The 27,308-nt window shown below is 37.4% G+C and overlaps 2 protein-coding genes across 2 annotated transcripts; both read right to left on the minus strand.

The window, feature by feature from the left end:
* Positions 1–1,823: 1,823 nt before the first annotated feature.
* Positions 1,824–17,330, minus strand: LOC109014278 (UV-B-induced protein At3g17800, chloroplastic). The gene is made up of 3 exons (XM_018996685.2): positions 17,082–17,330; positions 10,040–10,311; positions 1,824–2,790 (listed from the first exon to the last, which is right to left on the minus strand). The coding sequence occupies exons 1-3, from the start codon at positions 17,211–17,213 to the stop codon at positions 1,971–1,973; spliced, it is 1,224 nt and encodes a 407-aa protein (XP_018852230.1). The 5' UTR covers positions 17,214–17,330; the 3' UTR covers positions 1,824–1,970.
* Positions 17,331–18,531: 1,201 nt separating this feature from the next.
* Positions 18,532–25,719, minus strand: LOC109014277 (bZIP transcription factor 16-like). The gene is made up of 13 exons (XM_018996684.2): positions 25,402–25,719; positions 24,833–24,953; positions 24,677–24,733; positions 24,517–24,591; positions 23,517–23,606; positions 23,354–23,413; positions 23,082–23,254; positions 22,554–22,608; positions 20,881–20,923; positions 20,481–20,770; positions 19,509–19,586; positions 19,285–19,410; positions 18,532–18,955 (listed from the first exon to the last, which is right to left on the minus strand). The coding sequence occupies exons 2-13, from the start codon at positions 24,911–24,913 to the stop codon at positions 18,857–18,859; spliced, it is 1,227 nt and encodes a 408-aa protein (XP_018852229.1). The 5' UTR covers positions 24,914–24,953; positions 25,402–25,719; the 3' UTR covers positions 18,532–18,856.
* Positions 25,720–27,308: the final 1,589 nt, after the last annotated feature.

The raw sequence follows: 27,308 nt of genomic DNA on the forward strand, positions 1-27,308 counted from the left end.
TTATATGGAGGGTGCATGTTCCTGAATATATTCAATCACTTGTAATTTCTTATGCAAATCAATGGATATGATCAGCCCTACTTTGTTAAAGAAAATGCATTATTGTGCATATGGGTACACAAAATATGGCCACATTTTCTCACTCTAAAAATCGATTTTTGTTTTTCAATTAATATGATGCATAAATCACATAACAAAATTATTAGGCATGAAAAATTCTATTCATATTCTTACATTACACGATTATTTTTATTTTTTATTTTTTATTTTTTTTAATAAATATGTGATGTAAGGATGATTAATAAAATAACTCAATTGATATATATGTGTATTTGGTTACAATGGTCAATGAAAAAGACAATAACCTGCCCTGTGACGTGGCATTTAAACAATTAGTAAAAATAAAAATAAAAATAAAAATAGGGTGGGGTTGGGTTTTTGGAATAAAATCAAGAGTTTGGTAAAACAAGTGGCAGTAGGTGGGCATTATTGTCCATAGAAAAAGAAAAGGTCAACAAACACCGGGGGGGAGCCGGCTGGAGTGTAAGAGCAAGTCTCGTAATTATGTCGGGAGTTGAAGGGTAGTTTAGGAAGTCCGTAGCCGTATTTGTGAGTAACGATCTTAAAAGTTAAAAGAGTTAAAACCGTGTTCCGACACGAACGAAACGGCGACGTTAAATCAATGCTGTCTTTACTCTGACCTCTGGTTTTCCTACTCTTTCTTCGTCTTATCCCTTGAAAATAGGTAGAAGAAAAGAAAAAATGAATACCCAGTCCTCCACCCTTTCCAATCTCCTGACCCCTTGCCATTCTCACGCGTTCCTACTTTATTAACGGGTTAATACTATTATTTATCTGTAAACAAGAACTTATCCGAGATAAGGATAGCATTTATTCTTATCCATTTCAAGGGAAATGGGGATGATCCTATTCTGATAGGATAATTACTACTCCCTTACAAATGGTTACCTTGTGGTTAAGTTTTCTTAAAAAAAAAAAAAGGTAGTTACATCCATAGCAGATCAAACTCAGTTTGAGATCCTTTAGAATTTATCTCAATTGGAATTGCATGAGTTAAGGTTCAATAGAGATAGACATTGACAACTCAGATAGAAAATTTTAAGAGACATTACCTATCCAGGCTATCCTAGAATTACTAAGATATTGTGCTTGTTTCTCTCAATGAAATGTCTATATATATATTGTTATATTACGTTCTGATAAGTAATAAATATAGGTTGTGTACGAGATCTCATATTGCTTGAAAAAAGAAATTATTGTTCTTTATAACATTCTAATGGGACTTCAATTATATCAATGACTAATCATTTTTTTTATTTTTAGTATAGATCATGTGATTTGGATCTTCTATTAAGGGGTTACAATACTACTATCTTTTTTCCCTATGCAATAGGTAGGGGAACATAAGGAGAAAAATTCCACACATCAGGGGGGTCACATGCCAACATAATACCAACCCACATGATTAAATAGAAGAAAATTACACCCAATATCAGATATTATTATTGAAAGAAAAGCTAAGAATCACAGGGCCCAATATGAAAAAAATTATAAAAAGAAATATATATATATATATATTGATGAAAATAACTTGGCTTCCTATGAGAAAGAGGGTAATGTCCAACTGGAGGGAGACTGAGAGGGAGAAACGAACCATTTTTTACATTAAATTCAAAAGACAGTCTCGCCTGTTTATAGGTATTACATGTAGGTAGAAAACTCTCCTCTTTTTTTTTTTTTTTTTTTTTTGCCTTCCCGGTTTATCCTGACTAATTCAAATAGTTTAGGCCAAGACTTTTGACTCGTTATGAGATTCTCTAAATTTTAATGTATTGGATGAACACAGTATCTCTTGTAAATATTGGAAACCCATTAAATCATCAGCTATACATTACAAACTATACAGCCTCAGTGAGCATTAATAGATCTGAATGATACTGATACTGTTTCTAGCTTTTAAGAAAGTGGTACTTGGATTCGACATAGCTTTCTGCATCCCATAGGAATGATCCAAATGCAACTGCTTCCAAGACTAACATTGTCAATCCACTGAAAGTAATTCCAAGTACATCATCATTATATGTGTCGATTGAACCATCCTCAGCTATCCTGATGTCAGGCCTGCCAAACAGGGCTTGTGTCTGCTTTTCAATCAAAGAAATAGCTTCTTTCGATCTTATAGTAGCATATCTCTGAAGAGTCTCTGCGTCCAAGTACATAACATAGGATCTCAGTCGATATGATTTGCCCTCACCATCATCCATGAAACCTACCTTGTCACTCTCACCACCATCATTGGGTAAAACCCGGATCAAGGAATCAGGATCCCAGAGCTGTTTTAATGGAGCAGGATCTTCGAAACTTACCTGGTCTTTACTAGAACCATCAGGAATGGTTTTCATCGTTCTTTCAAGTTGAAATCGCTCATCAACTCTTTTTAGAAAATACCCATACATTATTGAAGCAGCATACAGCTTTCCAAGTTTTATTTTGCTGATCTGAACAGTCGTATCAAGGGGACCGACAACTCGCTCCCCAAGAACGAGAGATAAGTGGCTCTGTATCATCTCGTATGCTTCAGGAGAATGAACAGATTCTAGTTTCTGCTCTTGGTTTGGCCAAAAATCCACTCGGCCAGTAGGATCCAAAGTTTCTGATATCTTGGGGATCAGCAAAATGTCATTGTCCACAAATTTTTGTACAATTAAGCAGTATATTATCTCTTCCAGCACCTTACGCCTTTCTTTCTCTCTCACTTCAGCAATTCTCCTAACATCCACAATTTTCGTTCAAATTAGTTACTTCATATTACCAGCAATTAAAGAATTAGTAGGAAGCCGTTGCAAATTATAAACAAAGGAAAAATACATACATGGATGCAAGCCAACAGATATGTAAAAGATGTGGATTACTTTGATCTATTTTTATCAGCACTTTTTATGGTCAATGCATGCACCAAAATTCAGTGTCGTATTAGGCAAAAAGTGGTGCTGCTAGTGGAAGTGTCAATTATTTGGCAGTTCATGGGGAGGCCGTGAATAGTGTGGTTGTCTAATGCGAGTTATAAGGTGGTGGTGATGGGAACATAATTGCATTGATGATGGCGATTCAGTAATGGTATTACTGTTAAGCAATTCATGGAGAGGCAAAAATGGGAATGATGCCGTGTAGGTTGCAGTCTTAGCAAGGAATGCTGTCAATGATATTCAGCTTTTTCTAGTCAGTAGAGTTGATAACATTTATGGAGATAGTAGTTCAACCATAGGCTATTTGAAGGGTAGCGATACAGTCATTCGGAGAACGTAGGAATGGCATTTGTACTTATAATGGATAAAACAGAGTAGGTTTCTTCAATCTGGAGGTGCAGCAGTCAAGCAGCCATCACATCAACTATCAGACTTGAATCTATACATACATTATGAGTGATGATTGAAAGCTGGGGAAGCGTGGTATTATTAATCCATATCGACGAAATCCCTCAAAAGAAGGGACACCATTAAATTCAACTACAACCATGACCCAAAGACAATACTGCATCTCAAACAACAATGACCTCAAGTTCTATTCATCCTCGGGATCATTTCATATATTAATTTATTGTTTTTCCTGTATTGATTATTTCTGGTCATCTCTTTGAGACTCCAGAAATTAGCATCACAATCAATATGTATAGACACATTTATATTAGTTTGCTATACTTGCAGAAAGGAACCTGAAATCTATTAACCCTAATGCAATTGTACCGGTAACCTAAGAGAGCATTGGAATCTCCCGAAATATTAGCATATACCCATAAGAGTATACTTCAATCCCAAAATGACATCAGGTTCTTTCAAGTTGCCCGTAGATATTCATTCCCAGGGCTCTTTGGTTGAAAGAGGGTGATAGGTATATAAAGTTCTTTCACAAAGTGGCTAATTCACATCGTCGTAACAATGCTATTGAGTCGCTTCATTCTGGTACTCCGGTGTTATCCTCTCCTCTAGAATTAGAAAATCATATTGTACATTATTATGAGACTCTTCCCACCGAATCGGCAAATTGGAGGCCGAAGCTTGATGCTTTATCTTTTGAAGCTATTGATCCACAATATGTGAGTGTTTTGGAGAGACCGTTCAATGAAGAAAATATTTTCAAGGTCATCTCTGGTACGGCTATGGAAAAAGCGCCAGGCCCGGATGGTTTCTCAATGGGTTTCTTCCAAACTTGTTGGGATGTTGTGAAAGGTGATGTCTTGTAGGTGTTCAGTGAATTCCATGCTTTTTCAAAAGTTTGAAAAATCCCTTAATGCGACATTTATTGCTCTCATCCCCAAGAAACACGGGGCTTCAATTATTGAGGATTTTCGTCCAATAAGTTTGGTTAGTAGTGTTTATAAGATTATTTCGAAGGTTCTTGCTAACCAGCTTAGTCCAGTGTTGGAAAATATTATATCCAAGCCTCAGAATGCTTTTATTCGTGGGAGACATTCTTGATTCGGTGCTCATAGCAAATGAGAGCCTCGATGCTAGATTGCGGGAGGGAAGTCCAAGTATTCTCTGCAAGCTAGACATGGAGAAGGCTTATGATCATGTGAATTGAGAATTCCTCTTGTACCTGCTTGAGAGGTGTGGCTTTGGAAATAGGTGGATTTCTTGGATGAGTCATTGTATTTCAACTACCCGATTCTCAATTCTACTTAATGGCACTCCTGCTGGTTTTTTTGATAGCTCGAGGGGTTTGCGACAGGGAGATCCGTTATCTTCTCTTCTATTTGTTATCATTATGGAGGCATTGAGTAAGATGGTGCAGGCTACTGTTGATGGGGGTCTTTTTATCGAGTTTTAAGGTGGGAAATGGCTCTGGTGGCCCATTTATCATCTCACATCTTCTTTTTGCAGATGACACTCTGGTATTCTGTGAAGCAGATAGCAGTCAGGTCCAAACTCTACAAGCATTGTTACTTTGTTTCGAAACAATATCAGGACTTAAGGTGAACCTTAGCAAATCTGAGATGGTACCGGTGGGTGAGGTTCCTAATATCCGTAGTCTAGCAAGTCTTTTGGATTGCAGGGTGTCCTCATTACCAATGAAATATCTGGGTCTTCCGTTAGGAGCATCTTTCAAGAGTAGAGCGATATGGGATGGGGTGGTGGAGAAGATAGAGAAAATGTTGGCGGGATGGAAAATGGTGTATTTATCAAAAGGGGGGCGTCTTACTCTTATCAAGAGCACACTCACTAACCTCCCCACGTATTTCTTATCTCTTTTTCCTATGCCTGTAGGGGTGGTGAATAAGATTGAGAAACATTTTAGGGCATTCTTATGAGGAGGCCTAGGGGAGGAGAAGGCATTCTTATGAGGAGGCCTAGGGGAGGAGAAGAAATTTCACCTGGTTAGTTGAAAGACGGTATGTGCCCCAATTGTGAATGGTGGGTTGGGTGTTTGCAACTTGAGAACCTTTAATAAAGCACTATTGGGGAAATGGCTTTGGAGATATTATCGGGAGGGGGGAGCATTGTGGAAGGAAACTATAGACACGAGATATGGTGTTGCTTGGGGCAGATGGTGTTCCAATGAAGTGAAAGGGAGGTATGGAGTGGGGTTATGGAAGTATATAAGAAAGGGGTGGATATGTTTTGAAAATCATATTCGCTTTGTAGCCGGTGAGGGTAACCGAATCAGTTTTTGGCGGGACGTGTGGTGTGGAGATCATACATTGGAAAGGATTTTTTCGGCTTTATATCGTATTGCAGCTAATAGGGAGGTTTCAATGGCTTATTTTCTCATGGTTCGCATCAGTGGACTATTTTGTTTAATAGGGATTTTCACGATTGGGAACTAGATATGGTTACTGACTTTTTCAGCCTATTACACTCCTCGGGGACTACTAGGGCACAGCATGATAGCTTGAAGTGGAGGTCTAAGGATCATAAGTTATGTACTGTTAAGGTATATTATAACATTCTGATAACACAGGATCATACTCCATTCCCTTGGAAGAACATTTGGAGGTCTCGTGTGCCTTCCAAAGTTGCTTCCTTTGTTTGGAACTCCGCCCTTGGGAAGATCTTGACCACAGACAATTTGAGGAAGAGAGGATATGTAGTGATGGATTGGTGCTACATGTGTAAAAAGAATGGAGAATCGGTGGATCATCTCTTACTACATTGTGAAGTAACAAGGGTGTCGTGAGATGAGATCTTTCGGAGGGTTGGTGTCGCTTGGCTAATGCCTATGAGGGTGGTGGATTTGATGGGCTGTTGGAGAAAATTGCAGGGCTGTCATCAAGTGGCAGCAGTTTGGAAGATGATTTTGTTGTGTATCAAGTGGTGCATTTGGATGGAAAGGAATGTGCACTGTTTTGAAGACAAGGAACGCACAATGGTGGAGATAAAGAATTTCTTTCTAAATACCTTATTGCTTTGGTTTTCTGCTATTGTTTTAATTGGGGATAATATTCATGACTTCTTGTCTTTAATTCATCCCTCTTAGAATGTATTTAGGTGTTCTGTTGTATACTTCTTGTGTACATGGTTTAGGCCTATTTCATTCATATTAATAAAATTTATCTCTTACGTATTAAAAAAAAAAAAAAAAAAAGATATTCAATCATATATGCTTTTATTGTTTTTACCTGCATCTGCCACTTCCTAACGAAATTAAAACTAAGCATCTCAATAAATATGATATACGTTTTTATACTGTTATAATCCAAAGTGTTCCCCAAGGCTTAAGTGCAAGCTTAACAATTTGTGTAAGCTCTTGGACAACCAATCATTGCAGGCTAGTTTTCAAAGATGAGTTCTACCTAAAGGTTTGTATCATTTGGTATCAGAGACAGCCACCGCATCAAGTATGGGATCAAATGTCGCCCACTCAGTATGGAATTGATTCATTGAATGAGTTGCAAATTTGTAGTTGAGTCTCAGAGCATTGGAATTGGCATTGCATTCATCAAAATCATCTTCAAAATTTGATGAAAAGTATATGTTTTCCATAAATTCAAAACCTTCCTATCCATAACTCCACATTAGATTAGTCATTGGATTCATCAAAATAATAATATAATATTATTTTTTTAATAATAATTTTTTTAATTTCTTTTTCATATTTTGTAATTAAACTAACCATATGTACATTAATAATTTAATTTGATTCTTAAATTATTGTTTCCCAACTAATTTTTTTCCTCAACCTAATTACCCAACAAACACATTTCACAAACTAATTTTCAATGGATTTTAGCAAAAACACCTCAAAAAACCCATCTGTAGCTTTTATTAGGAATAAAAAAAATGTTGGCAATATCTGTAGCTTTTATCAGGAATAAGAAAAATACCAAAGACGTCTCCCACACTTGCATATGTACGTCTCCGTAAGAATGAGCAAGAGGCTAAGTCACAATGCAGCTATGTGGGATTAAACTGGAATAAAAAATATATTTGGTTGATGAACAATAACCCTTTAAATTTGAAGGAACTCATCCATTTACTGTAGCTCAAAACTTCTCACTCATCCTTTTAGCTAATCCAATGCAACTATGTTTTGATGAAATTCATCATATTTTGCATTTGGCTAGGCTTTTGATGAAGCCAATGCCAATGCTCTCAGAGGGAACATCCCAGAGACTAGATTAAAAATGTTTTGGTACCATGTATAAGTATAATGCTAACTCATTAACACTAATAAGTGAATGGAGCTATTAAAAGAGAATGGGCTAGCATCAAGTGAGTATTGAGTGAGTCGTTGTGGACGTTGGCTGTGGAGCAGATAGCACTGTTACGATCCAAGTGTCCCATGTGACTTAAATGCAAGCTTAACCATATGTATATAATAAGCTCCGGGGTACCTTCCCCTCGCAAGTCAATTTTTAAGGGGAAGCTCTATCACTCCATCAAGTACACTGCAACACATCATATTAATGCTAATGCTATTCTATCAATACCGGGCCCAATTCTTTCGAATTTTCCTTAGAGAAATAGAGGTCCTCAATAAAATTGTGGAAAAGAGTAGAAGGGTTTGGAGGCCTCTAGTTATGGGATGTAGCGGTATAAGGCGGAAAGAAAATTGGAATTCATCAAATACGTGCGTGAAGGAAATAGAGCCTTCGTGGCTCAAAGATGCTCCAATGTACACAGTAGATTCTTCTCTATAACTAAATATGGAGAAGGAGGTCGGCGGGGGATTCTAGTCATTCCGGAAGGATATGAAGGCATGGGTTGGGAGAAATTTGTTGTCAAGTTGCGCAAATTCACTGATCTTTTTCCTCGCAATCAAGGAGATGGGGCATCAAGGAAAAGCCAACAGAATTTATCTGATCATGAGAACAACAATATGGGTTTGAAACAAAAAGACCCGAGCGCAACCACGGTGTTGAGGCCATCATATGAAGAAGCTCTGAATACGGGTCCTGCTTCGGTGAATCAGTTTGCTAATAGGGGCAAGAAGGGAAGCAGTTAAAGGGGTCTGCAGCCTCTACAGATTGTACATGGAAATATTCCAAGTCAAAAGGGGTTCGACTTGGATGGTTTGGGTCTTCCCAATGGCATGCTTAAAAGAGATGCAAAACCAACTTGCTGAGTTGAAGGCAGCAATTGCTACGTTATTAGAAAAAAAATTGAAGGGCTAGGTGTGCTAAGAGGTGGTAATGGTGTTGTAAGGCCCAATAAGGGTGAGTTTGGCATGTTAAGTGATAGGCCGAATGCTAAAAAATAATAAATTAGATAAAGGAAAAAAGAAAGTTAGGTTTGGCCCATTTCAATATCTAGACCCAAGCGAGTGTGGAGGGCCAAAAGGAGAAGCGGGTCATCTATATTCGAAGTGGGTTCTACGTCAGGCATTGACAGAGACAACTGAAACGGACTGCCCCTCACCAAAGGTGACCCAGAAATCACCGACGAGTTGCACAACCAATGCTCTTTTCGTTGAATCGACGGCACCCACGACAGAACTTGAGGTATTCCAAAGTTTTGGGGAGTTTCCGCTAACCCCAAACTCCAAATGGCGACCAGGGTTCCACCACCCATGTCGAAGGGAACTAGTGTACCTATTCAAGCATCTTGCAGGTCGACACATAACTTTGGCCAAGGTGGTGACAACATCAATAGCGCTGTGGAGGAGACGGGAGTTTTAGGAATTGGTGTAGAGGAAGGGACGGGGTTGTCATTGGTGCCTTGCGAGGGCGAATTTTTAGGGCCTAGTCCACAGTTCGGAGCGGAGTCTGCAGAAGATGTTGTCCCCTTGATATCCCTCCCACCAATTAGCAATATAGATAATTCATCATTGAATTGGATTTTGTACAAGGTAAATGAGATACAACAGTGTAGAGATTACCTATCGAGGACCAATTCATAGCACTACTCACTGTAATAGAGGCGAGTCATGTACTTGGCACAAAATCAAGATCTAAGAATAGCAGAGAGCTAAAGCGTCTTACTTGGGCAATCGACTATGACGATAAGGGAGGTAGTTCAAGTCGAGGGAGGACCAGAGGGAAGACATAACCAATTGTACATTGTTAGTAGGACCAGTGTGTTGGGGTATTTACAATGGCTTGGTATATGGGCAAAATCTGGTTTGGTGGGGTAGGCATTGGTCTGGTGGTGGTTTGGGGCAGGCGCATTTTTGGGCTTGGGCTAGGGCTTTGTTAAGGTTCATTTTCCTAGATGGGTTTGTTGTTGGGCTAGGGCTTTGTTGGGTTTATTGTTCCTTGTATCCTTTTTGCACCCCAACTAGGTGATTTATCTTGTATACATCCAATGTACTTGGTTACGCCTATTGGTATTAATAAATTTTTACTTATAAAAAAATAATAATACCAGGCCCATTTCCTAGCACAATTTTTGAAGTTTTTCATTGCATTGAAAATTTGAAATCCATGCCCCAATTTAACATTAAAATATTAAGTGCTTCTTTTGAAGTCAAAAGGCTTAATTAAATTTATTTAAAGCCTAGACCTATAATTAAGACTTCTCATTAATTTGATCAGGTAACAATATAATCTTAATTATTAGGGAGCAGAAACCACATAACTTACTTGTTGAGGAGATCTTTAGATGAAATTTCTTCTATCTGAGCATCTTTATGAGTTTGAAGGTTCTCAAGTTGCTGATCAATTGCCGCAGGCAGCAGATGAGGATGGGTTTGCAAAATTCGAACCAAAAGCTGGCCGACCGGGGATTCAAATTCAAGAGGAGCAACTGGCACTAACTCATCACTTGACTCCCCTAAGGCTTTCACAGTGAAGCCTCTTGCTCGAAATTTGTGCAGTCCAGTTCCAAGCTTGGGAATGCAAAATGAAGAACAGCTCTGGAAAAGAATGTATAATGCTTGAGACACAGAAAACAGGGTAGGAATGAAGAATGTCAAATACCCCAATACAACACATGAATCTGCAAGCAGTATAGTAGGGAATTTTGCATGAAGGTTGCAACTCGCTCTAGAGTAGACCTTTGGATCATGATTTATAATACCAATAAGAGTAAGAAATGGTCTAAAGTGTAAATATTTAACTCACAAATTCACTTGCTATTTTCTCTAACCCTCAAACTGGCAAGTGTTGAATCTAATGATTTTGCTTTGCTTTTGCCACTGCAAAACTACAATCTCATATAAATGAAGCACATAATATTTTTATCGTTAAATAATTAAGCCACATCGTTTTATTAGGCCCAATTATATGAAAAACTTATGTTCTGAGGTCACTAAACCAAAAGTACATAAGAGATGAATTACATCTCTTCATTTTCCTACCCAACATTTTATCAACAATAAAACAAGAAAATTTTGGTAGGGTGTAAGCATTCAACAAAATGCTTCATGTATTAGTTACGATACTCTTAACAGAATTTCATCAATCAATCAATATCTCCATGTTTGCCACTTCAAAATCACGATCAGTGTTCACATAGAATCCATATATAATAAGCAGTCAAACTTCCAGCAACCAGAGGCCAACTAGTGGAATACATACGACAACATGTATAGGTAGAGGCAATTGATCTGGTCAATAGACATCACGTTTTGAAAACCTCTAGTCCAATTAAAATCATTGACAGATAGTCAAACTTTTTATTTTTTATTATTTAGTTAAACGGGACTAGCCTAATCAGGAAAAGGAAAATCTTACTCGACACTGTATTTATTTTGATGGTTACGTAAGACTTTTTATAGGTAAAATGTATCAAGCTGTTATATCCAGGACTTATATGATAAATCTGGCAATTCGAGTAGCCAGCCACTCCAATATTGCTCTCGGCAATGTGTTTAAATAAATTCCTTGATTTCTCATTCATGATAACTGAGCCTTTTAATAGGCGTTTTACAGGTGAGAAAAATAAGGAAAACAGGTGCAAATAATAAGGACTACTACGCATGGACTGTGCGTGACCCATTTAATCCGCACGGACTGGTGCGTGACCCGTTCAACTGAAACCCACAATTTAACAGCCCATAGACTAAGTCAGCTGGGCATACAAGACCGAAAATACCCTCAATTAATAAAGTAAATTGCATAATAAATTAACAAAAACAAATATTGAATTGGGCGTGTAACACAACCCCTTTCTTCAGAAGAACTCGCCCACGAGTTCGGGATATGTCCTGCGCAGCTCTTCCGAGTCCACCCAAGTCGCATCCTCTTCGTTGGTCCCCTTCCATTGCACCAGGAAGTCAACCCCGGCTCGGTTCCCCTTTCTCTTGAGTCTTCTCTCCATTATCTTCTCGGGTTCGGGAATCATGGCGCCATTCTCCATCACTGTCGGTAACCTAGGGTTAGGGTTTATTTGATTCCCAATCTTCTTTTTGAGGCAAGATATGTGAAATACGGGGTAGATCTTAGAATCTTTGGGTAGATCTAGTTTATAAGCAACTTTCCCTAGTCTTTGAACGATTTGAAAAAGCCCGAAATATCTTGGTGAAAGTTTCAAATTTTTTCTTACCGGCCGTCATTTGCCTATACGGTCTCAATCTTAAATAGACCCAATCCCCCACACTGTATTCTTTTTCTGTTCTTTTCTTATCAGCGTATATCTTCATTCTCCTTTGAGCTTCTTGCAGGTTTTCCCGTGCCAACGTGAGGATGAGGTCTCGGCTTCTCATCTCATCTTCAATGGCTTGTACTGCCGTGGTTCCTGGTTCATATGGGAGTAGGCGTGGAGGTTCTTGCCCGTAGACTACCTCAAAGGGGGAAAACCCGGTGGAGGAATGCTTTGAGGTATTGTATGTCCACTCGGCTAGAGCTAACCAACTAGCCCAATCTTTGGGCCGGTCACTGGTAAAGCACCTGAGGTAACCCTCTAACCATTTGTTCATCACTTCAGTCTGTCCGTCCGTTTGAGGATGGTATGCCGAGCTCATCAGTAACTTGGTTCCACTTAGATGGAAGATTTCCTTCCAAAAGTTGCTTGTGAATATTGCATCTCTGTCACTGACTATGCTCTGTGGTATGCCGTGCAATTTAAAAATATTTTCCATGAATGCTTTTGCCACTGTTGTTGCTGTGTATGGGTGTGCCATTGGTATGAAGTGACTGTACTTGCTGAATCTGTCCACTATCACCATAATGACACTGTATCCCTTGGATTGAGGCAGTCCCTCTATGAAATCCATGCTGATATCCACCCACACTTTGCTTGGTATTGGCAGAGGCTGTAAAGCCCCAGCTGGTTTGAGGTTCTCTGTTTTGTTTCTTTGGCATACCTCGCATTCTCTTATGAATTTCCTGATGTCCTTTCTCATGCCATGCCAAAAAAATTCTCTCGAGTCTGGAGTGAGTCTTCTGTGAACCAATATGCCCTCCTATGGGGCTGCTATGGAATTGCTGCATGACTTGCTCCTGCTGTCTCTTGAGAGTTCCCAAGTGTAGCCTCCCTTTATAAAAGAGGAATCCTCCTCTAATCTGATATTTGAGGGAATCGAGTTTACCTTGATGGTAGTAGTTGAGTAACTGCTGCAGCTGTGGATCTTGTTGATATATTTGACGTAGGTCCTCCCACCAATTAACCATCACCATGCTTATTGCCTTGGCTTCCCCCTGGTTAGTCACGGCTACTTCTTGGTCTGAATTGTTGCCTTGATCTGGCAACCTGGAAAGAGCATCTGCTGCTTTATTCCCTTTGCCACTTCTGTACTCAACACAAAAATCAAAGCCTAACAGCTTTGTTAGCCATTTTTGTTGAAAAGGTGTTCCAACTTTCTGCTCCAAAAGGTATTTTAGGGCTTGTTGATCTGTCCTTATCTTAAAGTTGTGGCCCAACAAGTAATGTCTCCATTTTCGAACCGCTAACACAAGAGCCAAAAATTCTTTGACAGCTCCCAACCCATTTCCAGAAGCATCACATTCGACTATGAATGTTTTGGAAAAATCAGGTAATCCGAGTACGGGTGGAGTCACCATAGCTAACTTCAATGTTGTAAATGCTTGGTTAGCTTCCTCACTCCACTTAAAGGAATTTTTCTTGAGTAATGCAGTCAGAGGGGCTGCAATACTTCCATACTCCTTTACAAATTTTCTGTAATAACCTGTTAAACCCAAAAATCCCCTTAAAGCTTTAGGATTCTTAGGTACAGGCCACTCCATCATTGCTGTAATTTTTAGTGGATCTGCTTTAACTCCTTCTTTGGAGATTACATGGCCCAAATACTCCACCTCCCGACACCCAAAAACACATTTTGAAGCTTTAGCATACAGCTGGTGCTGTTTTAAAATTTCTAAAACAGCCTTAAGATGCCCCACGTGTTCCTCAACAGATTTGCTGTATACAAGTATGTCATCAAAAAAAACTAAAACAAATTTCCTGCGATATGGCCTGAATATCCCGTTCATCAACCCTTGAAAGGTTGATGGAGCATTGGTGAGCCCAAAGGGCATCACTAAAAATGCATAATGTCCCTCGTGTGTACGAAAGGCAGTTTTTGGCACATCCTCAGGTTTCATCCTGATTTGATGATAGCCCGATCTCAAGTCAAGTTTAGAAAAGAGTTCAGCGCCATTTAATTCATCCAACAACTCATCTATATTAGGGATGAGAAACTTATCTTTAATGGTATCTTTGTTGAGAGCTCGATAATCAATGCACATCCGCCAACTCCCATCCGCCTTCCTCACCAAAAGAACCGGTGAAGAATATGGACTTTGACTTGGTTGGATGATCCCAACTTTGAGCATCTCCCTGACCAGCTTCTCAATTTCTTCTTTTTGGTAATATGGGTACCGATAGGGTCGAACATATGTTGGTTTGGCTGCCTCTTGTAGTTGGATCTGGTGGTCATGACTCCTAGGAGGTGGGAGCCCATTAGGTTCTGCAAACACTATTTTAAATTCTTTTAAAACAGCTTGTATGGCAGGTTCTACTGGTACACCTTCTTGCTGGTCCTTGATCTCCATAAACTGCAGCCATACCCCTCTTCCTTCTGTGAGGGTAGCCTTGCTCAAGCTGTGTTCCTCTTCTATGGTCTTCTCGGGTAGTTTCAAGCCCTGCAGAAATAAATTCACCCCTTCCACAAAGAAACTCATACTCAAATCAGCAAAATTCCACTAAATTGTACCCAAACTCCTTAGCCAATCCACCCCTAACACAACATCACAGCCTCCCAATGTTAATAGAAACAGGTTGGCTAAAATATTACAGCTTTGCATCTTTAAAAGAACTGCCTTACAGCAACCAAGGCAAGGGAGGGTGTCTCCATTGGCGACTTGGACTGCCAAGTGGCTTTCTTCCACTAGTAGTTTAGCCCTCTTTGCTACATTTACATCAACAAAACTATGTGTACTACCGGTATCTATAAGAACAATAACTGAGCAGGTGCCAATTTTCCCAACTAACCTCATGGTTTTGGGAGAGGGTGCTCCAGCAATGGCATGCAAAGATATGCCCAATAATTCAGCTTGCTGGACAGCAGGTATATCTTCTGTCTCTACTTGGTTTAAAATCTCTTCTTCTTGCAACTCTTCTTCTCCTTCTCTTTCAAATTCCATCCCTTCCAGTAAGTAGAGTTTAGGCCTGCTGCATTTATGTCCTTGATGATATTTTTCATCACAAAAATAGCATAAACCTTTATCCCTTCTTTCTTGCATTTGATTGGGACTTACACGCTGTATGGGGTAAGGATTTCTTCTTTGAAATGGTGGTTGGGGTCTCGGGTTTTGAGGGGCTGGTAGTCTAAGTATGGGATTTAGGGCCGGTAATCTGGGTATGGCATTTTGTCCAGGTAATCTAAGTGGTGCGGGTTTAAAAGAGGGTGCATGATGGTTATTTTGGGCTTGGGGATTTCGGTAAAAACTATGTTTTCTAGTCACTTCTTCCTCTTGTAACCTAGCTAAACCAAAGGCAGCCGCAAGGGTATTTGGTTTGAACATGGTAACAATGATCCGTAATTCATCTTTTAATCTACTTAGAAAAGTACTTATGCGAAATTCTTCACTTACCCCACTTATTTTGTTGGATAGGTTCTCAAAAGCTGTCTGATACTCCTCCACACTTGCTGTTTGCTTTAGTTTGGTGAATGCACCTACTGGATCCTCATTCGCTGAAGGCCCAAACCTGGTGCGAAGAGCCTCCAAGAAGTCATCCCATTTTGCCACTGGACTTGAATCTTTCAGCCAATAATACCAAGTCAATGCCTTCCCTTCCATGTGAAACGAGGCAATTTCCAGCTTGTGGTCTTCCGGAGTTTCAAAGTAATTGAAGAATTGCTGTGCCTTCAAGATCCATTCACTGGGATCTCCTCCATCGAAGCGAGGAAAGTCCAACCGGAGGGATCTCGCTTGGATGCCTCCTTGTCTAACAAACAAGGGATTAGCATTTATTTTTGTATTATTAGAACTCCCTTCCCCTGAACTAAGCCTGGTTGTAATTTGTACCAAGCTGTCATAACTTGAAGCCAAGTTATTGAGCTGCTGTAGCACGCCCTCTATCAGCATTCCATGTCTGGATTGCTCCTCCTTTAGTGCAGCTGTATTTACTTGTAAATGATTTACTGTTTCGGACAACTGTGACAGTCGTGTTCCTTCAGCCATGTCGCAGGAACGCGGCTCTGAGACCACTTTGTTATATCCAGGACTTATATGATAAATCTGGCAATTCGAGTAGCCAGCCACTCCAATATTGCTCTCGGCAATGTGTTTAAATAAATTCCTTGATTTCTCATTCATGATAACTGGGCCTTTTAATAGGCGTTTTACAGGTGAGAAAAATAAGGAAAACAGGTGCAAATAATAAGGACTACTACGCATGGACTGTGCGTGACCCATTTAATCCGCACGGACTGGTGCGTGACCCGTTCAACTGAAACCCACAATTTAACAGCCCATAGACTAAGTCAGCTGGGCATACAAGACCGAAAATACCCTCAATTAATAAAGTAAATTGCATAATAAATTAACAAAAACAAATATTGAATTGGGCGTGTAACACAAGCACCAATAATTCACTACAGTGAAAGAAAACTCTCTACCTTACTTTGATACATATAAGGGTCATTACAAAATTGAAAATACTCAGGGTTTGCTTGGATGCTTTTCCCAAAAGAAAATAAGGGTTGCTTGGATACGGTCCTACCCTCAGCATTTTGTAGGAAGTGGCTGTCAAGATCGGACTCGCGCACGGCGCACTTGCGCTTGGCAACCAGATACTTTCCCATTGTACAGGACAACGGTGAAAAGGAAACTCAAATAATAAATCAATTATATATACAAAAATTAAGTATATGTAAAGGTAAAATAGTGTTAAAACAAAAACAAATGAAAAACGTTCTTAAAGCGAGAGGGGCTAAAGAGAAACCCAGATGGTAAATATTTTCCCTGCTACAGAAAAAACTCGGTCGAAAACTTTCAAATCTTTTTTTCCTTTCGCTACCATTTCTCAGCAACCAAACAGACCATAGCCATCATTTCAGCAGTCCAACCGTCGACGTTTCCCCACTCCCAAAATAAAGAAATTAAACATCAAAGAAGAAATTACGTTGCTTTTCACTTTCCCAAGTTTTCTTACAAACCAAACGCAACGTAAAGGATTCATAGTATGCAGATTACCACGTATGAAAAACCGCAGGGAAAAACGATAGAGGAGCACATATACCTTGGGGAGTCCAGCAGAAGGGAAGCTCTTGGAATCGCAGAGGGTGTTCAAGTGCCTGAGTTCTGGAGACCTGAGACTAACCACCGATGGAAGTGCCACCAACACGTCGCTGATAGCTCCCGAAATCTGCATTCTTTAGGGTCCGAGGACTAGGGTTCTGAAACTCACCCAGAGAGAGAGAGAGAGAGAGAGAGAGAAATTCAGATGGTCAGAGTTTTGGTTGTTAGAACAGTTGGTTTATTTCATCGCAGACTATCACGAATGCCATTCTCTGTTTTATTGTTCATTATTTTATTTTTTAAAAATAGTTCATTATTAAAATTCTACTATTTATGTTGTTTTTTAATAAATAAAAAAGTCAAAACTGTGAAAACACCCCATTAATTAAAAATAATATTTGTAATTTTAAAACGCACACTTTCTGCATATTTTCTTTAAAAAAAATAGATAAATTCAATATTTATATAAAAAAAATGAATTTTTTAATAATTATCCGACTTTTTCCAATGAAAGTACACGAAAATTGTACACTCCAGTACATATAACATTACTCTTTTTTTAAAAACAACCTTCATAATGTATAGTAATGGGATGGATCATGAGAATCACACATCACTATTGGCCTTTAAAAGTTTCATAGCATTTGTCTAATTTGTCTTACTCTTTATTTATTAGAAAATTATTTATACAAAATAAAATAAAAATAATATTCTAAAGGTATGTTATTTAAAATATCTTAAATTACAATCCTCAGAACAAGTTGTGATTCTTTTACATCAAACACATATCCACATTAAAACATCGTTATCAGAAAAATAAGGATTTTATTGAGGATATAAATAAGCATATCCCAAGTCCATGAAACATATACAAGAACAACACGTAATTAGAATATAGAATATAATTAGAATATAGAACTTATTCTAATTATTACAACTATTAAAACTTATTATTACCTAATTATTACAATTTATTAAAACTTACAAACAAAACATAAAAAACAATTCAATTTTTTTAAATCCTAAAACAAAAATAATATTAAAAAAATTATATTCTAACAATATTTTAACTTTATAATATTTTTATTCAATTTTTTTCTCTCATTTCTCAAAACCTCATCTCAACTCAAATATCTCATCACTATTCAGTATTCACAAACCATCTCAACTCATTATCCAAATCAGACCTTACTTTTTTCCCTAATGCAAATAGTAATTTATGTTTGGAGTGGACTAAGAAAGAATTTGATATTTCTTTTCAGATATAATCTGAGCACTAATAGGAAGCGTTCTTACTTCTTACCTCTCATGCAACTAAACCAACAATTTGGTCCACCATTGCTCTGCCATCAATCGCCATAAAGATGGTGAAACAAGAAGATTGCAAGACAACAAATAAAGGGAAGATTGGAAACTGCACAAGTGCATAAGTTGAACGTGAAAAAAATAAATAAGTAAAACCTAATTGAGTTCATTAATTCCATCCAAGTTACACTTTGATTAACCAATCTATTACAGGGTTAAGCGTGAATACCACCCTTTTAAAACAGTTACGGGTAGTGACACAAATCTCACACTTTACACACCATCCTGGGTCTTAAAATGTTAAAAGAGAAGCCAAATTATGAATGAGGAATGATATGAAATAAACAGATCCTAACACTATAAAAGGTCAACTATTATAGTTTAAACTACATTCTATTCCAAATAGGTTGCTAATTGGTTAGGTTATGCTCCTGGAAAGCAGCGTAAAGCGAGGTAGCTTCGTCCTAGTGACTACTCTGTTTGCCTAGTCTGTTGAGTGTCGCCACTCGAATGTTGGTCCTTCCTACCAGACCTTGGATCTTCATGCCCAGGAGCTTCCCCAAGTTTCTCCTGCAGAAACAAAATTTTAAAAACTGAGCGAGCAAGCAAATTTAAGCAAGCAGAAAGCTTATAGCTTTTAGAGGAAGAGAAGAAAGGGTAGGGACCGGGTGGGTGTGTCGATGTTAAAAGTAGTTAGACTCCATTGGCTTTTGTCAACTATGTTCTAAATGCTGCTCCTGCGATATATGGAATCCAAATGTCCACGTAGATATGAACTTCTACCATACTCCTGACACTCGTTCTTAGAAACCAAACCAAGACTCAATTCTTACAACTAGGTGGATGTTGGTAAAGAGACCAAAGACACCCATTAAAACAAACCCAGACCCAACCATCACCTTGAGTGAGGCATTCTCTGCAAGAAGCTGGTCATACTCGCTCCTGATCCGGTTCACTTCTGATCTGAGACTGGCATTTTCTTCTTTCAAGGTTTCAGCACGCTGTGCAAGCTCATCACATTCCGCCTGACTCAAAAAACATGCACGCACAATCATTGAATTCATATATCAGTAAGTGATCCAAGGTAGCCAGAGAATAAACAATTAAAAGGGCACTTCCTTACCTGCTTGCGTAACCTGGATCGACGGGCTGATTCTCTATTTGATTGCTTCCTTCTCTGTCTCTTAAGCTCTCTTTCATCCTGAGTCCACATAAACAAGTCAAGTAAATATGCAGTATAACATACATATAACTGCTGAGGATTTAGAAAAAGAGAATGCGTCATGATGTGAACCAAAATTAGTCGCCATTCCAAGGATTTAAGCAATAAATTGGGAAGAAATGAAGTGGGGAAGCTAAGCTGCGCATTACATTTAACCAATCCTTAAATGTCAACCATTAAGCAACTTCCTATGAGCAAGTGAAAAACAAGAACAAGGACCAGAAGGGGAGAAAAGGGATAAAGGTTGGTTTCCTTAAGTTGGCAATCACTCCTTCACTTAACACTAATTAAGATGATAAGGTATCATTTATATTTACTTCTCCAATATCTTCCTCCCATTGTTTACCTCTATAATATAAAAACAGGGGAAAGATGACTTTTCAGAATGGTAAACAAGTGGGACTGATCAAAATTGGAGAGACAGCAACAGTACGACAAAGTAATTTTGTTTGTTTAGAAAATTCTACGAGCATAAGATGAAGCTGAATGAGTAAAGCAATGTAATATGCATGACAGCTGCAGTTTAGCAGAGCATATCACCCTCAATGAGCAAATCACAAAGGATTTTATTGATGACGAAAGATAGTAAATGCTCTCTTCAGGCCTTATTAGAGGTTGTTTAGTAAATGCAAATCACCAAAAATAGTATATTAACAGGGTATTTAGAGAGAAACCCGTTGATTTGAGCAAGTCAGGTGAAGTATAAATTAAACAATTCATCAACTTCAGATTAGCGTTCACAGCCTATACAGACTCATATTATTGATTGTGGATAGCCTGTAACACTCAATTAATGAGATCTTATTAGAGAACAGTCATGATTTAAGTCACTGAAGTGAAGTTGAATTCAGCAATTCATGAACTCAGATTAACCTGTATCCAAAGCTGTGACTGAACACTGTCCCGTGATCCAGTAACAACTCCTCCTGCAACAGGAGTAGGAGGAACCTTCCCACGCATTGCAGGTACGGCTGAGGAAGTTGGAGCACCCCAATAATCCATTCCAATATTTAGATTTGTGGTGGGACCAGCAACAGCTAAGGGAGGAGCAGCAGCACCTGACAACGGCACCATGGCCATTGCTTGATTCACAATTGTGTGAGGTGTATTTGGTCCTCCATTTTGAGGACCATGCACAGAATTGCCATTCTGAGATGCTTCAGCTGTAAAAGAACACAGGTTCTTCATCATCATATATTATTGAAGGAACAGCAGAACAAAAAAGGTAATAATAATTTGTGCTTCATTCTTTGATAATAGAAAATTATTGAACCTTCAAAAGAATCTTGCCCGCCCCCTGACTTCAGTTGTGAGTCCTATAAAACCAAATAAATTAAAATGCAAGACTTTTACTTTAACTGGAAAGGAAGAGAAGGGTACAAAAGGCAAAAAGTAACTATTCAAGAGATTGCTCCAAGTGATGATGGCAGAAATAAATATTAATCTGGACAAGTGACACGCCATCTTCGGTTAACCATTGGTAGAATGCATCTTTAGAAGCTCACTCTAGACTAACCATAAGGCAGGGAAGTCAAACAAAAACTTTAGATGATATTTTAACTCAGCATACACCTAGAAAAAAATCAAAGGCTAGGTGTTTTCTTGTATACATCCAGTGTACTTGGTTACTCCTATTGATATATATATATATAATATTATTAATTATCAAAAAAAAGAAAGAAAAAAAATCAAGATTTTAAATAATATATTCAAAACTTTATTCTAGTCATTATCATTCTCATTTATGCTTTCAGGTAGAAAGAGTGCTTAATTTGTGTTTAATTGTATATGCTTTGCCCCCTAATAACTAAGGAGACATTGTTATTGATTGGTGTTATATGTGTAAGAAAAATGGGGATACCATAGATGATTTACTTTTACATTGTGAGGTCGCCAAGATTTTGTGGGATGACATTTTTAACAGGATCAGAGTTGCATGGGTGCTGTCTAGAAGGGTGGTGGGTCATCTTGCATGCAGGAGAAGTCTTCTTGGCAAACCCCAAATTGCCTCTGTATGGAAAAATGATCCCCCTATGTCTCATGGGGTGTCTTTGGATGGGGAGAAATGAGCCGTTCTTTGAAGATTGAGAGTGTTCTCTGGATGAGCTTAAAAGATTCTTCTAACACACATTATTGTTTTGGGCTGCTATTACTGACTTCAGTGGGATTAGTTTTCATGATTTTCTTGTATCCATTACTAGTTCCTAACTTGTAAATAGGTGTTCTCTTTGTATACCTCTTGTGTACTTGTGCTACGCTTTTCTCTTCTATCAATCAAATTTTATTTTACCTATAAAAAAATAACTGAGACAAGTCAAAGATGAAATATGAGTGGCAAAATGACTGAAAAATAAAAGTAAAATCGGTAGTCTGAAGGACTAGCGAAAATGAATACTACTGCAAAACTGCTCTCAATTATACACATGCTGTGACCACCAGGATGGGAAATCAGCAATCAATTCTAGCAAGGTTTTGCGGTATAGAGTAAAGGGGCATCAATGAGATAAGTGTTCGACCACGTGTCTATCTTAGAAATAATTAAAAAAAAATTGACAATTTTTTTTTTTATAAGTATTCAAAAAAATTGATAAATAAAACAAGAAATGATGCCCCGCCACAAGGAATTTTTAACATTGTAATCGTTTGATGTTTTCTTGGTTCAAACCACTTGGGGGAATTTTCAACTCACTTGGCTGAAGCCTTACTATCAACTATTGGTGTTCAGCTCCATAGATCCATTTACACTGCTGAAGCCTCAACTTTACAAAGTTAAACGACAAGACCAAAGACCCACCTAGCGTCTTTGATTGATAATCAGCATACTAGTGTGTTTCAAAATGCCAGAATTTACCAACAAGCACTCATGGCTACAACAAATGTGGCTCAAATAACATGTTGACAGCATATTGTGAAATATGTGAATGAAGTGAGTGACAAGGCACTTACACTCTGAGAATTTTCATCACTTCCTTCACTTGTACCTTCACTACCACTCTCAGCACTGCATGTCCCAAATTATTCCTCAACAGTTTAAGTACTTTGTAACAACATTAAATAATGATATTCAACATTGTTAATATACTCACAAAAATATGCAGCATCAGAACAAGATGATTTTTGTTAATAACGACAGGTCCATTAAGCATTATACTTAAAGTAACATGTATCGTCACATCAACTGACGATTCTCAAGCCCAAAACCATGAATACTAAACTACTGAAAATATGAGAAATATTAAATCAGTAATAATCATGAATTTTCATGAAATGTATGGCAATCAAAATTTGAAAAGGGGAGAGAGCTCCCCCACTCCCTTCATTCTCATCCAAAATCCCAAAAAGATTAAATGTAAAGCATTCACTAAATAATTAGCTTGGACCCTTAAACAGCAGCGAATAGTTAAAATCATCCAACTAACACTAGGAATAAAATGATTGTCAAAGATAATTTACAACCATTCAATTAATACACACCTTTTAGAATAAACTCCATTAGCAGATGCACCTGATGTTTTAGTGTGCTCATTATTCTTCCCCGTTATCATATTCAAACTGCCTAAACTTCCTTTTGATCTTTTGATGGGCAATTTTTCCTTCACCTCAGATGGTGGTCTAACATCTGCTTCCATGTTGCCAGGTGTATTTACCTAAGAGCAAATTCAAAAGTTACTCTTCATGTGCATAGACAAATGAAGGCATTTCTTTCTAGTATCAAGACGTAAGACACGATGGCATAGAAGACTCACAGAAGTTTCAGCCATGCCATTTGGAGAAGGCATAGCAAAGGGACTAAAAGGATAAGATCCCTGTTTGAGATTATTGAATAGCAACAGAGTTATTCACGTGCAGAACATGAGAATGTAGTGAGAATTTGAAACTGCAACTAAAGCACGATGCATGAGAAAATACCGGAGGCATAGATGGGTGAGCATATATGCCACCATGGGGATACATCGCCACGTATGGATGTGGAGGGGTGCCATAGGGAGGCATAATATGCTGCAAGCAAAACATTATATAACACTTGTTATTTCCAACCAGAACAAGAACGTGAAGAAACTTTCTGCAATGTTACCAAGATAGAGATGGAGGCTTCTATTTAAAGTAGAAGTAATTAAAATAAGTGAAAGGGGTGCCACTCAAGTACATAAGTCTACAAAATAGAGCACACAACAAAGATCAAAGATACTGGAAGAGCACAAAAATCTAGAAAATTATAATTATTGATGAGGGCATTAATAGGATAGCAAAAAAGTGACTTAAGAAAACAAAGATGTACAGCCAAATGTCATCTCACAGTCCTTGAAACTTCAGGCAATCTGTTCACTCCAAATGCACCACAATAAGCAAGAAGGGATCATGGCTTTGAGATAGAGGGATATATGCAAGTCATTAAAAGTGAACCAGGACCACAATGAAGCACGTAAACTTTTCAATTGAGTTACACTTTTGCAATATTGACTTGTTCTAACACCAAAATGAAAACTGAACTAAAATAAGCTCAAAAGGGCAAGGGCAAATTAATATGCTCGGGCTCGCATACATGACCACATGAGTTCATCTCATCTAAAGCTTGAACCCGAGAACTTCCAAATCCCATAGTCAGCTCATAGCCTCATTTGCACCTCTAGATTAAAACATTGAAAAAGTGATGACTAATATAGGTTTTTTTTTTTTTTATAAGTACTAATATAGGTTGCTAACATACTTTTATTTTTATACATAAGTATTTAGGTTGTTAACACGCAGCCACAACTTTCCATTCTTAGAAGTCTATAAACCAGTCTCAAAGGTCAATTATGCCACTCAAGTTGTCCCATTCAATATTATGAGCAAAAGGTTCAATGATTGTAACAAAAATAAAAATTCTATAACGTCAATGCAGAAAAATCACACATAATCCATATACCTGAACCCCCCACATATATGGAGGAGCTTGGGGACTTGAAGCCAAGAACCCATGTGGAGGTATAGGAGAATATGCCTGTTAGGAGAAAAACACTAACATGTTAAAAAAATCCAAAACTGATATGAAACAAAGCTACCTTAATTAATTTTTCTCACTTAACCTGAAATCCCGACCAGTCAGGATTAACTGCACTAGTACCAGTATTCGACGAAGGCTCCTAAACAAAATAAAAGATAAAAAGATAAAACCTTGGCATCGTATGAGAGTAAGACTGCCTCAAACTTAAAATGACAGGTTCAGAATTACTCAAGTAGACCTGCGTAGTGGTACTAGCAGCAGGAGGAGGCGTCTTCGGTTCCTTCTCTTTTGCCTGTTTATCCATCTCGCTGCTACCCATGTTACAGAATCACCACTTCTCCAAAATTCCTCAAACCATGCTACAACATGAGAACCGCCTATATCATTAGGAACTATCTTCCTCTGGAACTTTCGTACCAAACAAACAAAACCACTCTAAATTAAATAATTCAAATAATGTGCTTCTGCGTCCAATAGTTCCCCGGGAAACCAGAGAGACATCAATAACTATTCTCATTGATCACGATTGAATGTCAAAACAGAGAAGAAAAAAGGAATCGCCCCCAGCAATCAAAACCCTAACATATTTTTCAAAATTTAAACGATTTCTATCTTTTCACAAGTTTCCTCGGCAACCAAACAGATAATACGATAAGGGTGTGTCTACTACTACAAATCCCACTTTATTACAGATCAAAGCCCTAGAATGAAACGAATGGAAAAAAAAAAAAAAAACGAATTTTTTACCTGCACGTAATTGCTATAGCTGAAATTAAACAACATGGAAAAACACAAAATTTAAATTACCGCTTTGAAACTCGGACCAATTGCAACACTTTGCAGCTAAAAATGGTGAGGAAATCTGGAGATGAAGAACAGGGACACGGAGGTCAATTTGCGAAAAGGTCAGGTTATGATGGTAAGAACTTGAGTATCCATTTTTTCCTTTTCAAAAAATAAAATAAAATCGTTCCTTTAGGTTGCCGGGACGAAGAATTTAGAGGAGAGATCAGAAATTAGGGTTTGTAGTTTTTGGGTCTATGTCTGGGTCAGCGTTTGGTGTGTGTGGGAGGGAAGGGGGGGCGCGAGGGTTCACGGCGTGGATTCTGTGGGTCGCCGTACGGTGTCGCTGTCCCGTGGGATTTTTCCTTTTCTTTTCCTGTTCTTCTTCAATAATGAAATCTCCATTTTACCCCTGTATGGTGGGTCCACCTCTAATGTAGAAAAATTACACAGTGCTCCGAACTGTGACGTGTTAACAACAGCTTGGTAATTGTTATTAAAATTTATTAAGATTCGGTTTGAATATAAAATTCATCGCAACTAATTTCATTTAATTAATATAATTTTTAAAATTTTTTATATAAAATATAATAAATAATTTAATTTTTTAAAATTTTAAAATAATATTAATATTAAAAAATTATATTTTTTTTAATTTTTAACTTTAATTTCATCTTAACTTATTATCCAAATCTCTCATAATTTTTAAATATTATGAAATTTAGGTTGTATTTGGATGTTAAAGTGAGTTGAGATGATAAAATATTGTTAAAATATTATTTTTTAATATTATTATTATTTTGAAATTTGAAAAAATTGAATTATTTATTATATTTTATGTTAAAATTTAAAAAAATTGTAGTAATAAGTTGAGATGAATTGAGATGAATTAAGAAACCAAACGAAGCCTTAATGATTTTTTAAGGAGCTAAATGTGAAAGTTTGTATATGGGTGAGATAGAGTACTAACAACTTTTTTTCGCCATTGGAAATCAGATAAATCTTATTTATCATGGTTTTTTATTATTATTTTCTTACCATTATTTGACGTGGTTGGTCATTAATAAAACATAATAAATAATTTTTAATGATTTAAAAATAAAATTAGGTCATCTTGCATCGGTGACATTTTGTATAGAAAAATTATATTTATTATCTTTTCATCATTCTATAATATAATATTAAATGATAGATTTATAAATAAAATATAATAAATAATTTTCGTTCATCTAATATCATATTATAAAATGATGAGAGAATGATAAGTAGCGTTACTTTCTATATGTGTATATTAAATACAAAAAATGTCTATTCAGATCATCGCATCTGATACTGTAGCAGTACCCATAATTTAATAACACATAATAAAATAGTGAAGAAATATAAAAAGAAAGGTAGATTGCATTATTCTTGCAATCCATCACTGACTTTCACGTGAAGTATATATTTTTTAATATCGATCTAAATTTAAAAATCTTCAAGCTCGTAGAGAAGGTAAAGATTATCCTTGTGATAATTTAGATCATGAATTTACCATGTTACTTTATCCTTTGATCCAACAATAACAAATCATAAACTATCTTAGCTGTGAACCATTTTTTTTATTTTTTTGCAAGTTCACCAATTTTAGGCAATATCTAAGTCATAAATTAATATGTTAGATATAGTCTTAGAGTGTACAAGTCTCAAACATTCAATCTGAAAAATATATGGGATTTAACATTAAAAAAAAAAAATTATGTGGATATCAATTTTATTTTTTATTTTTTTATAAAATAAACAAATTTTACACACTTTAAAACTGTGAATATCATATTTACCAATTAATATACCCACATTCAACAAAAACAACGCTGCAGTTCTTTTCTCTCAGGCCCGATTTGGTTACACAATACAGATCATCTCATATGTACCGTACAATAATTTTCTCT

This window comes from Juglans regia, chromosome 9 (genome assembly GCF_001411555.2).
Source record: "Juglans regia cultivar Chandler chromosome 9, Walnut 2.0, whole genome shotgun sequence".
NCBI lineage: Eukaryota > Viridiplantae > Streptophyta > Magnoliopsida > Fagales > Juglandaceae > Juglans > Juglans regia.

What these genes read in the sequence shown, in the direction of transcription:
- LOC109014277 (XM_018996684.2), bottom strand. Translation starts at nt 24,913, where the DNA reads ATGGGTAGCAGCGAGATGGATAAACAGGCAAAAGAGAAGGAACCGAAG. An exon ending in CTGCTAGTACCACTACGCAG is followed by an intron (nt 24,734 to 24,832) that starts GTCTACTTGAGT and finishes TATTTTGTTTAG; the next exon opens with GAGCCTTCGTCGAATACTGG. An exon ending in CTCACCCATCTATGCCTCCG is followed by an intron (nt 23,414 to 23,516) that starts GTATTTTCTCAT and finishes AATCTCAAACAG; the next exon opens with GGATCTTATCCTTTTAGTCC.
- LOC109014278 (XM_018996685.2), bottom strand. Translation starts at nt 17,213, where the DNA reads ATGCAGATTTCGGGAGCTATCAGCGACGTGTTGGTGGCACTTCCATCG. An exon ending in CTTCTGCTGGACTCCCCAAG is followed by an intron (nt 10,312 to 17,081) that starts GTATATGTGCTC and finishes ATTCTTTTCCAG; the next exon opens with AGCTGTTCTTCATTTTGCAT. An exon ending in TCTAAAGATCTCCTCAACAA is followed by an intron (nt 2,791 to 10,039) that starts GTAAGTTATGTG and finishes TGTGGATGTTAG; the next exon opens with GAGAATTGCTGAAGTGAGAG.